Below are 12,735 nucleotides of genomic sequence, written 5' to 3'. Positions count from 1 at the left end.
TTGGGCCAGGCCCTGCCCATACTCCCAGAATATTATGTTTGTTTATCCCAGACTTTTCCCCTAAACCCTTGAGCCGTGAAACTCATCCTGTGAGAGACGTCATTTGTACTTTACTTCTGTGTCATCTTGGGGCCAGGCACTGTGTCCACCCCATCCTTCTCCCTACACCCTTATCTTGAGCACCGTTTCGAAGTCAACAGGAACCTATCTCACAGCCACACGACTCTGTAAAGGCTTCAGTGTGAACACGTCTTAAGCTTTGCCATACTCACAAGGCTGAATTCATTGTTATCTGAATACTTTTTTCAAACCTGCGCTGTGCTTAAATATGGCTAAAGTAAAGCGATCTGGGTCAGACTACAAGAACTCTTGGTCTGCCGGGTGCTGGTGGCGCATGCCTTTAATCTCAATACTCGGGAGGCAGAGGTAGGTGGGTCTTTGAGAGTTTGAGGCCAGCCTGGTCTACACAGGTAGTTCCAGGAGAGACTCCAAAATGACACAGGGAAACCCTGTCTGGGAAAAAGAAAAAATAAAATTTAAATTAATTGATCAAAAAACAAAAAAAAAAAGGAAAAAAAAAAAAGCTGAACATTGTACCTCACACTCAGGGCTAAACAAAGAAACCCTGCATCAGAAAACAAAACAAAAGAAGTCTTGGTCCAGCACTGGTTATCAAAATCGGACTGATGCAAGTTTCATTCTTTGTGGTGATATATTGCTTGTAATCTAAGAAATAAAAGCTTGCCTGAAGATCAGAGGACAGAGCTAGAGACAGAGTTAGCCATAGAGGTCAGGCAGTGGTGGCCTACACCTTTAATCTTAGCACTTGGAAAGCAGAGGCAGAGATTCATCTGGATTTCTGTGAGTTCAAGGCCACACTGGGCTACATGAGATTAATCCAGTCTAAAAGAGAACCGGCTAGGCAGTGGTGGCACACACCTTTAATTCCAGCACTTGGGATCATACACCTTTAATCCCAGCACTAGGAAGGTTGAGACAGGAAGTGATATGGCTGGGCAGAGAAAGGAATATAAGGTGGGAGGAGACAGGAACTCACGCTCTTTCAGACTGAGGAGTTGATGAGATAAGAGGTGGTGGCTGTGGCTTGCTCTGCTTCTCTGATCTTTCAGCTTTTACCCTGATATCGGCTCGGGGTTTTATTATAAGACCATTTAGGATTCATGCAACAATTCTTACCTCACCCTGATCATAGGTCCCTGCTATAAAGCCTACATGGTTGTTCAGATTAGTTCAGACAGCTTGTGACCACAACTGATACTACCAGGAGCCTACAAATGTCCCCATTTTACAGATGGAAACAAAGATCAAGAACTATAGTCTAAACACAGATAAGTGTAGTCCTCACCCCTCATCAAGGAAACATCTCTTCGAAACAGACAGAGACCACTACAGAAAACCACAAGCAACCCAAATGCAGAGTTGTGGAGCCTGATTCCAACTGATACATCTCCTGCACCTAAGGCTCAGAGATCATTGAGAGGGCAGAAAGATTGTAAGAGCCAGAGGATCAGGAAGTTTGCTGTGAGACTATGAATCCTAGAAATGTCAGAAGCCACACCCATGAAGTCTTACTAGCACCAACAGACATGCTAATGTAGTTGGGGGTAAGCTCTGGAGGCCCCTACCCCAGACAAAGGTAACTAAGGAGTGCCGAGAGCAGGCGGAACAGCCTTCCCCAGGGAAGATAGACCAACTGGTTATCCAACACCAAATGGTCAGCCCTGAAAACATAGATGCAAGTATCATTAAACAGACTGAGCAGGATGTATTTCTGTATTTAAGAATACACACACACACACACACACACACACACACACACACACCCCAACAACAACAATTAATGAAAAGAGAGGCCATGAACTTGAAAGAGAGCAAAAAGGAAGAGGGGTATACAGGAGGGTTTGGAAGAAAGAAGTGGAAGGGGGAAATGATTTACTTATAATTTCAAAAAGTAAAAAAGTATGTTTAAGCCAGGTGGTGATGGTGCACACCTTTAATCCCAGTACTCGGGAGGCAGAGGTAGGTGGATCTCTGTGAGTTCAAGGACAGCCTGGTCTACAGAGGACAGGCACCAAAACTACACGGAGAAACAGAGGAGGAGAAGGAGGGGGAGAACAACAACAACAACTGTAGAGGGGAATGGCCAAGCTCAGCAGAGAACTAAAGCAGACAATGTTGGCAAAGAGAACACAGGATACCTCAGACACAGCTGACTTCAGACTAATAACCACAGCCCTTCAGAGGGCAAAGCTGGGCTCCCAGGAACAGAAACCTTAACCCCTTCCAAGCCCTGGCCCAGCCCCAGGCAAGGACACAGAACTAGTATGTTCTCATTATCCTTTCAATCCTGAGAAAGCCTTGGATTGTTCTGGCTCCTAACAATAAGATTTAGAGCTTTCAGCTATTAGCATCAATAGTCGCTCCTGTGAATCTAAAGACTGCATTGAAACTCACTTTCTCTCATACACTTGCCAACAATTCCTAAGATTTGCAACTTCCTCTACTACACCTATTGGGCTGAGAAATGGAATGGGAAAGCTCTCCTGGATCTCAAAGATAATGATGGGCAAGAGAGATGGCTCAGTGCATGAAAGATTTGCTGCCCACACCCGCAACGTAAGTGTGCTGCTGTCCAGAACACACAAGAGAAACCAACTCCCACAAGTTGTCCTCTGATTTCCATCATACATGTGCTCACCACACACACACCGTATACAAACACATAACAACAAATGGAATAAAGAAAGAAAAGAAAGGACAGAGCCAGCAAAATGACTCACTGGGTAAAGAGTCTTGCTGTGCAAGCCTGGAGACCTGAGTTTGATCCCTAGAAATCATGTAAATGTGACAAGAGAGCACCAACTCCACAAGAGGAGCTTCTTCTGACCACTCTCATGCACCAGGGCACGTCCTTCACCTTCCCACACGCATATATCACACATGTAAACACACAACAACAGCAATAGTAACAACTCCCACAGCTGTAATCTGTCGGCTCTAGGCAGGGCAGGACTCCAGAACAAACAAAATCAGTAGAGTTGTCTTCACAAAAACATACTAATAACAATAACAACAACAACAATAATAATAAAACTCTTTTGAGGGGGCTGGAGAGTTGGTTTAATGGTTAAGAGGCTGCCAGTGCCCTTCCAGAGAACCAGGTTCGATTCCCAGCACCCATGTGGTGCCTCACAACCATCTGTAACTCCAGTTCCAGGAGATCCGATGCCCTCTTCTGGCCTCCACAGACTCTGTACTTCTGTGGCACAGATATATGTGCACACAAAACACAAACAAATAAAATGAAATAATTTTTTCTTTCTTTCTTTTCCTTTCTCCGGTTGTTTTTTTTTTTTTTTTTTTTTTTTTGGCAACCCTGGCTGTCCTGGAACTCACTCTGAAGACCAGGCTGGCCTTGAACTTACTGCCTGCCTCTGCTTCCCAAGTGATGGGATTAAAGGTGTATGCCGTCATTGCCTGTCTAAAAAAATTTTGTCTTAATTAAAAAATAAATAAATGAACTGTATCAAAAAAAATCCCAGAGCTGGAGAGATGGCTCAGCAGTTAAGTGAGTTAAGTGCATTGGCTGCTCTTCCGGACGACCCAGGTTTCCAATGCTCTCTTCTGGCCTGAGAGCACTAGGCAAACACATAGTGCAGAGATACATGCAGGCAAAAAACCCCAAACATAGGAAATAAACAAATAATTTCTTTTTGAAAATGAAAAAAGAAAATCCCAACACTTGGAAGACTTCAAGGCTAGCCACAGCTACTATCAGTTTGGGCTACTTAAGACTTTTCTCAGAGATAGATAGATAGACAGAGGGGGGTGGGGAGAGGGAGGGAGAGAGAGAATGAAAAACAAAGCAAGGGCCCAGCAGTGCTCACACCATGGTGCTGTTTGGGGGTGGGAGTGGGGGACATCTAGAGGAACAGCATAAAGCTGGTGTCTATAGGCAAGAAGTCAGGGGCTTGGAGAGTTGGGGTCATAATATGTTTTGCTTCATAAGAATTCTTCATCCCACACCATTTCATGGCATGCTTGCAAGCAGGTTTCAAAGCTATTACTGTTCTCCACTTTTGCGGTCTCTGCGGAGTGAAGTAACTTGCCAGAGTCGTACTCACCCTCTCCCTGCCTGTGTATCTCTCCTGGGCTTCAGTCAAGCAGAGGAGTCAAAAAAGAGGGGGGATGTGCTAGGGGAGCTTCTGGCCTCCCCCATGATGGCCGAGTGCTTCCGTCTGCTGCTATCAGCACCCTATGGCTCCAAGGAACAGTTACCTCACTTGCTTTCCCCAAACCCCAAGTTCTTCCCTAAATGCCTGGAAGAGTGTGTCCTGTAAAGGAACATACTTGAGTTTTGAAGGTCTCCTCAATATCAGCACTCAGGGTGCTCCACTTATCAGCTTCCTGGAGAGATTCTGCAGCAAGCTGCATCCTGGACTTCACCTGGTCAAGCTCTACCAGCACCTGAAAGAGAAACAGTGTGCACAGTTCAGCAACAGTCCTCTTTTCTCCACCTTCGGTGACCTGAAACAGTGTTTTATGAGTGTTCTTCACTATAGCTTATCATTATTATTATTATTATTATTATTATTATTATTACTAATGCCCTCTTCTTTCTGCATGCACACCTGCATGCCAAAAGAGGGCATCAGATCCCATTATAGGTGATTGTGAGCCACCATGTGGGTGCTGGGAATTGAACTCAGGTCCTCTGGAAGAGCAGCCAGTGCTTTTAACTGCTGAGCCATCCCTCCAGCTTCACCTAGCTAATTTGGCTGAGAAGACAAGTTAGGTAGAAAGGCAGCCTGAGAGCCAGGTAGAGTTCTGACTTCTAACCCTCCTGTGAACGAGAGCATCTGCTGAATAGAAGACCCCGCATCGAAGACAGAAGCCAAACAAAGTACCTGCATCGACTGCGAAGTGTCCTGCTCAAATTTTTTAATGTCCTCTTTGACAAGAATCATTTGTTCTTTCAGAAAAGACGCCTCCTGCTTCAGGGCTTCCACATCCCGGAGCACTTTGGGCATGTTTTGAAGGGCCTGGAGACTTGTTTCTGCAGCAAAAATTCAAGAATGGCCATGTGTACAAGCGGTGGAAACTGGAGCTGGTCCAGTGGGAAATTATCACACATGTGAGGACAGGAAGGAAACTTTCCCTACCACATTACCAATCAGCTTTGAGAACCTGCAGGGACTGTGGGGCAAAACAGGGATCAGTGAGGTGACCTCAGCCAGGACCATGTCCTCAGTAGAATGACAAGTGAAACTGTGTGCTTCAGAAACAAGCAATCAACATCAGCCTGACCCAAGGCCAACAGAAAGAATGAAGGACACAGCTGTGGTAGTGTAAGCCTGTAATCCCAACCCTTAGGAAGCTGAGGCAGGAGGATGACTGTGAAAAGTGATGATGGCTCCGTGACTTAAGAACAATTATGATCTCTCAGAGAACAGAATATGGATGGGGCCTGTAACTCTAGCTCCAAAGGATCTGAAGCTCCCCTCCTGGCCTCTGTGGGCACCTGCACACACACACACACACACACACACACACACACACACACACACAAAAGAAAATAAATCTTAAACAAAACCCAAGAGCTGGGGATGTAGCTCAGCGGCAACGCACTTGTCAAGTACTCTGTGAGTTTAGTTAGCTCCCATCTGCTTACCATGGTCTTTATTTTCTTGTTTTTGCATTTTTATTTTGTTGGACTTTTTTTGGGACACTTTTCCTCTAATTCCAACCTTTTCAGGAATATACTTAGTTTTCCTAATTATATAAGGAAGAATTCTAAAAAGGTCCTGAGAGTTGGGGTTACAGGCACACGCTACCACACCTGTGGCCACCAGACCTGTGCCCTTCGTTCTTCCTTGTAGCCTGTTGGTTTGGGGTCAGGTTGATGTCGATGGCCTGCTTCTGAGGCACACAGTTTCATTCATCACTCTATGGAGGACATGGTCCTGGCTGAGGTCATCTCACTGACCTCCGCTTTATCACACATTCCCTGCAACTTTAAAGGTCTACCTGGCTTCAACGTAGGGGAAAGATGTATTTATCAGGTGACCTTCAAATATGTTTTTGTTTTCACTTTTGAACTAAGTTGAAGACACCTTTAACAGATATTCGTCCAAAATAAGTTGCTGCTACAAGTCTCTGCTGACCCAAGACCATCAGTGATGCTGCAAACGGATATCTTAACTACCTGAGAACATTCGAGATGAGAGGCTAGCAACTCTAATTTGAACTTCTGAGTGTCTGGTGTGCTCCAAATCTGAGAAGAGTCTTCAAAATGAAACTGAGGGCAGGGGACAGGAACACACTTGAGCTACCAATGAAAGCAACCCTGTCTCATGTTTTCCCTTAATACGTGTGTGAACTTTTGGAAATGCATAAGGTGAATGCCAGCTCCCTGGGTGCTGTGGCTGCCATACTTATAAACATAAAAACAGAATCATACACAAACCCTGGGTGCTTTTACAAACTGGGAACCTCTGAGGATGTTTGTATACAACATGGCCCTGGCTGCTGCACTCGGAGCCCATTGTAACAGACTAGAGGCATGAACACCATGGTCGTCCTGAGCATGTTCCAACATCATCTAGCCGCTCATCCGGTAGATGTGAGACGGGGTCCAAGATCTGCATTTCTAACACCTCTGAACACAAAGATGTGGGTCCCATAAGCCCCTGCTCCCACACTGACTGAGGAAAAACATACCCCGGAAACTGAACTGCATGCAGTACCATAACCCAAGCTAGGTGGCACTGTGTAGTAGCAAGGAGGAGCATTGATTCATGTTCATAGTCTCTCTCTCTCTCTCTCTGGACTCATGCCCATCCATACATTCTCATTCTCTCTCTTTTTCTCTTCCTCTCTCTCTCATATGCACAAATAAATAAATGTAATATTAAATTTAAAAAATTTGGTCATAAATCTGCAGGGCATAGTGGCTCAGACCTGCAATCCCAGGCATTCAACCTTATGAGGCAAGATCTTCCTTTGGGACACAGATTGAGTTCAAGGCCAGCCTGGGCACCTTAGTAAGACTGCCACAAAATAACATGCAAGGACCTAGATTTAACACACACACACACACACACACACACACACACACACACACACACACACACAGAGGCACACACAGACGTGCTAAAAGTGTCTTCATTCAGGATGACCCATCTTCCTCATATTACAATGTTAAATACTAGCATCAGCTAACTATTTAATACTCTCAAAAGTGTTTCCTTATGCCAGGCATGATGGAACATGTTTATAATCCCAGGACTTGGGAGTCAAAGGTCACCCTTCACTATACAGCAAGTTCAAGGCCAGTATGGGCCACATGAGACCCTATCTACCCCACAACTCCCCAAAGGACTTTTTTCAAGATTTATGTTTTAGGACTGGAGACATGGCTCAGAGATTAAGAGCACTGGCTGCTCTTCCAGAGGTCCTGAGTTCAATTCCCAGCAACCACATAGTGGCTCACAACTATCTGTAATGAGAAACCTGGTGCCCTCTTCTGGCATGTAGGCATAACACTGTATACATAATAAGTAAATCTTAAAAAAAAAAAAAAAAAGAATTATGTTTTAATTACATTCACACTGTATGTAACTACAGGTGTGTCTGTGTGTCGGTTCAGGCATACCCAAGGTCACTGAATCCCCTGGAACTGGAGTTACAGGTAGTTGTGAGTTACTGTATGTAGGTGCTGGGAATTAAACTCGGGTCCTCTACAAGTGTTATGTTGTTGTTGTTGTTGTAGTTTTGTTGTTTGTTTTAAGCTTGGTGGGGGACACTTATCAGTAATCCCAGAATTAGGGAAGCTGAGGCAGAATGAGAATCACTGTGGGGGGGGGGGCCCACACGGGTGTCTGTCTGTCTGTCTGTCTGTCTATGTATGTGCGCCCGTTCTGGCATAGCTCAGGCTGGCCTCAACCTCACTTTGCAACCGAAGCTAGCTTGAATTCCCGATCCTCCACCACCACCTCCCCAGTGCTAAAATTACAGGTGGCTGCCACCAAGCCCAACTTTTTTCTTTTATTCTTTTCTTTTTTTTTCTTTTTTTTTTTTTTTTTTTTTTTTTTTTTTGGTTTCAAAGGTAATGTTCTGGCTTCACCACAGGTGACAACCAAAATCCAAACCCAACTCAGACTACTGCAGGGCTAGCTTTCCCACCAAAGGAGAGGTCCTGCAGTCGGGCACTCAGGGTGGGTCAGGTGGGCGTCTGCACGGCTCACCCTCCACGGCGTGGTTCACCTCCTGGATGAACAGCTGCAGCTTCATCACCAGGGTGGCTGCGTGGCCGTCCGCCTTCCCCGCCGCCGCCCCGTCTTTGGGGCTGGCTCTGAAGGCGGCATTGATCCAGTCCTTGACGTCGAAGTCGTCGGCCAAGAACTTGGAGAAGTCCATGGCGCGCGGCCTCCGAGCGGGCGCCGGGCGACACAGCCTCCCGGGCGGCAGCCGGAACCCACCGCGCCGCAACTAGCCGCCCCGTCAGCGCGCACTGGGTGAGGCCGATGTCCCTCGTCGCGTGCCGTACTTCTCCCGGAAGTCAGTGCCCGTTACCGTAGCGACCGCTCGCGCTGGGGGCCGCGAGCCCCGCGCTATCCTAGCAAGAACAAGCAGTCCTTTTTCTGCTAAGACTTTCCGAGCAGCAAACTGCTTCCTAGAAAATCGTCCCGAGCGTCTGCGCATCTAACCCCGAAGTCCCCATGAGGACTATTACTCTCCTAGCGTGTGACGAAGGACTGAGGCGGTTGGCAACTGGTTCAGCCGCCGAGCTAGGAAGTGGCTCTGTTGGGCCGGCTGAGTAAAGAAAGGGACTTGCCACCGTGCCTGAGTATCTGAGTTCGACTCCCGGGACCGGCGAGTGGAAGGCGAGACCTGACACCCGCAAGTTGTCCTCTGACCTCCATGCGCATGTGTCCTCAACACATACACGCATTCCTCTAAATAAATAATAAATAAAAGGATATTTAAAAAAGGAAATTGGCAGCCGGGCGTTCTAGTCATAGCTGCTTCCTGTTCGTTCCCGAACTAACCTATCCGAGAAAGTACCAGCCAGTCTTTACACTCCTGTTTCTTCTAACCTGGAACAACTTGACGCATGACAGGGCAGCTGAGAGACATAAACTCAGTGTAATTATGAGTAATGTTGCTACTTTTTTTTTTTTTTTTTTTTTTTTTTTTGGTTTTTCGAGACAGGGTTTCTCTGTGTAGCTTTGCGCCTTTCCTGGAACTCACTTGGTAGCCCAGGCTGGCCTCGAACTCACAAAGATCCGCCTGGCTCTGCCTCCCGAGTGCTGGGATTAAAGGCGTGCGCCACCACCGCCCGGCGTAATGTTGCTACTTTTCCGTTCTCACTCAATGCACGCAGCAGTTTGCTTTTTAGTTTTATTTTATTTTATTTTATTTTATTTTATTTTATTTTATTTTATTTTATTTTATTTTATTTTATTTTATTTGTGGAAGTGTTTTGCCTGTATGTATGTCTGTGAACCACTTGTATGCCTGGTGCCCGCAGAGTCCAAACGAAGACGAAGAATCTGGAAGTGGAATTTTACAGGTGGTTCTGGGTGCTGGGGGTCGAACACGGGTCCTCTAATGAGTAGTCAGTACTCTTAACCGCTGGGTCATGTATCCAGCCCTTCATAAATCTTAAATTTCTATGGAATTGATAATGGTATCCCCTCTTTATTTTTGATTTAATTTTAACAATCTTCAAAAAGCCAACTGTTCCTTCAATTTTTCCATTTCTTACTTCCATCCATTTCTTCACTGATCAGTTTCCTCTTTTTCTTCTTTCCCTGAGTTTGTTTGTTTTTGTCTAGTATAGCAAAGTAGGGGTTTTTTTGTTGTTGTTGTTGTTTTGTTTTTTGTTGTGTTTTTTAAGACATAGTCTTATTCTATAGTCCTTCTAGCCTGAAATTCAAAGGCAGTTCCCCTGACTGAGCCTCCCAAGTGCTGGGATTCCTGGTTTGAGCCACCATATCATGTTCTGGTGTTGATTTCTAATTTAATTCCATGTATTTGGCAAACATTCTTGGTATGACTTAAACCATTCTAGATGTGCAGAGACTCGTGATGGCCTGCATTCACGTCGGTCTGTCATGGAGGAGGTGCTATGTGCATTTGAAAATATGTACAGCATGAAGAACAAGGATGTGATGTGAAATAAAGGATTCAGCTAAAGATAAGAAGCAAAAGAAGCCAGAAGCAGGAGGACAAAGGCCCATGTGTTCTCTCACTCTTATATCTAAATTTTATATAAATACCTAAAACCACATCAGACCTGAAAGCAGAAGGGAGACAGAAGAGGAAGGAAAGAGAATGGAAGGGGGGTGGGACCAAGAGGGGGGTTTTCAGAAGGGAATATACTTAAAGTACACAGTAGAGTTGAAACAAACTGTCTTTATAGAAACCCAGCACTATGGATACTGAACATTCACTATGAAGAGGAGAAAGAAAACCCCATGTCTAACTGAGTGTGGTGATGCATGCCTGTAATCCCAGCACTAAGGAAGCAGAAACAGGATTGCCTTGAGTTTGAGGCCATTCAGGCCTATATAGCAAGACCCTGTCTCCTAAAAACAAACCAAACAGCAAAAAAAAAAAAAAAAAAAAAAAAGAAAGAAAGAAAGAAAAAAAGAAAAAGAAAAAGAAAAGAAAAGAAAAAAAAAGAAAAAAAGAAATATCTGCAGACATTGGGTAAGTGTTCCATAGATTTTGGTAAATATGGTAATTAGTCTTCTTCAAAATTCTTGTCCTTGTTCATCTTCTGAGTTGTCCCACCAATTATTGAAAGACTTTAAATCTCCAACTCATTGTTAGCCAGGCGCAGTGGCGCAGTGGCACACACCTTTAATTCCAGCACCCAGGAAGCAGAGGCAGGTCAATCTTTGTGAGTTCAAGGTTAGCCTGGCCCACACTATGAGTTCCAGAACAGTCAGGGCTATGTAGAGAGACCTCCATCTCAAATACCAAAGCAGAATGAAATTTGTATTGTACTGCCCATTTTTCTGTCCAGCTGTATTTATTTTTGCTTCAGATTCTTCAGGGCTCTGATATTAGGTATATGCACTTGTAACTTATCTTGCTGCAGTATTAACCTAATATCAAATATACCTTTTATCTCTAGTAATACCTTAAAGCCTATTCTCTTTTTTTTATTTCATTTTTGTTTTGTTTGTTTTCTTCGAGACAGGATTTCTCTGTGTAGCCTTGGCTTTCCTCTATAGACCAGGCTGGCCTCAAAGCCTATTTTCTAGCTTACCTGGGCTAAATTATTTTAGTATCTTTCCCCTGTGGTATGTGTCCACTGGTGTCACTGAGGTTCAGGCTATTTTTTATGGTTTTTTTCCTTTTTAGATTCATTTTATAATTTTTAAATTATGTGTATATCTGTGTGGGTTTAGTCACTTGCGAATGAATGTACCCAGAGTCCAGAAAATGGCATCGATTCCCTAGAGCTTGAGTTAGGCGGCTGTAAACCACCCAATATGGATGCTGGGAACCAAACCTAGATTCTCTGGAAGAGCAGCATTTGCTCTCAACTGCTGCTGCTGTTTCTTTATATAGCATTCCACATTCACAAAGGGATCCTTGTGTGCGTGGATATGGTTAGTGCTGTCAGCTTGACAGGATCTAAAATCAGTTACGAGATGGGCCTCTGGGCATGACTATGAGGGATACCCCCCTCCCCAGATAGGGTTTCTCTGTGTGTCAGCCCTGGCTGTCCTAGAACTTGCTTTGCAGACCAAGCTGGCCTCAGACTCCCAGAGATCTGCCTGCCTCTGCCTCCTGAGTACTGGGACTAAAGACATTCACTACCACTCCGAACTCACGGTAGAATCTTATTACTTGTGTAAGCATTTGTGTGTATGAACAAGGGTGTGCAGACACTGTGGAACCTGTGTGAAAGGTGGAGGTATGCCTCGGGTAATGGTCCTTGCTTCTACCTTGAGATGGTAATCTCTGTTGTTTTCCACTTTGTGTACTAGGTTAGCAGCCCAAGAACTCGAAGGAATTCTCCAGTCTCGGTTCTCCTTAGTAGCACTGGGATTTCAGATGCTCCTTCCAAGAGTCCAGCGTTTTCATGGGTTCTGAGGACAAACACAGGTCCGCACACTTGCACAGCAAACACTTTTACCCACTGACATCTCTCCAGCCTACGTGTGTGTGTTTGCGTGCGCATGCGTGTGCACACAAGGTCTCGTGTTACCCTCACCGGTACTTCTGCTCTTACAGCTCAGGTGAAGGAAAAGAATGGGCCATCCTTTGCTCTTGGTGGCTGAAACTGTAACAGTACTCTCTGCCAGCTTTCTAGTGTCAAATCAATCTGCTTAAGCGTTCCCTGTGTGTGGGTGTGCACATGTGTGCCCGTGTCTGTGGAGGACAGAGACCAACTCCCTGTGCCATTCCTCAGACGCTAACCACCTTGCTTTTTCAGACAGGATCTCTCACAGGGGGTTATATTAGGCTGCCTGGCCATCAAGTGCCAGGGATTGTCTGTCTGCCAGTGCTTGCCACCACACCCAGCTTTTTTATAAACGGGTTCTAGGAATCAAACTCAGGGCTTCACTCTTGCATAGCAAACACTTTAATGAGTCACACCCCCCAGCCCAGAATTTTCACCTTTCATATTTTAATTTTGAATCCTATTTAATACCTATCAAAACAATGACACCGAACATAATAAGGCTTTAT

The 12,735-nt window shown here is 45.1% G+C and overlaps 1 protein-coding gene across 1 annotated transcript in view; it reads right to left on the bottom strand.

Annotated features, from left to right (window-relative positions):
* The window catches only part of Cog7 (component of oligomeric golgi complex 7), a 70,716-nt gene extending 62,153 nt beyond the window's left edge, over positions 1-8,563 (bottom strand). Inside the window, exons 1-3 of the mRNA XM_028867853.2 lie at positions 8,268-8,563; positions 4,929-5,077; positions 4,372-4,488 (exon numbers count right to left, since the gene is read on the bottom strand). Coding sequence (XP_028723686.1) covers positions 4,372-4,488; positions 4,929-5,077; positions 8,268-8,439 — 438 coding nt within the window. The 5' untranslated portion in view covers positions 8,440-8,563. The remainder of the gene's footprint in view (positions 1-4,371; positions 4,489-4,928; positions 5,078-8,267) is intronic.
* Positions 8,564-12,735: the final 4,172 nt, after the last annotated feature.

This window comes from Peromyscus leucopus, chromosome 1 (assembly GCF_004664715.2).
Source record: "Peromyscus leucopus breed LL Stock chromosome 1, UCI_PerLeu_2.1, whole genome shotgun sequence".
Taxonomy (NCBI): domain Eukaryota; kingdom Metazoa; phylum Chordata; class Mammalia; order Rodentia; family Cricetidae; genus Peromyscus; species Peromyscus leucopus.
This window is presented reverse-complemented; position numbering and strand designations above follow the sequence as displayed.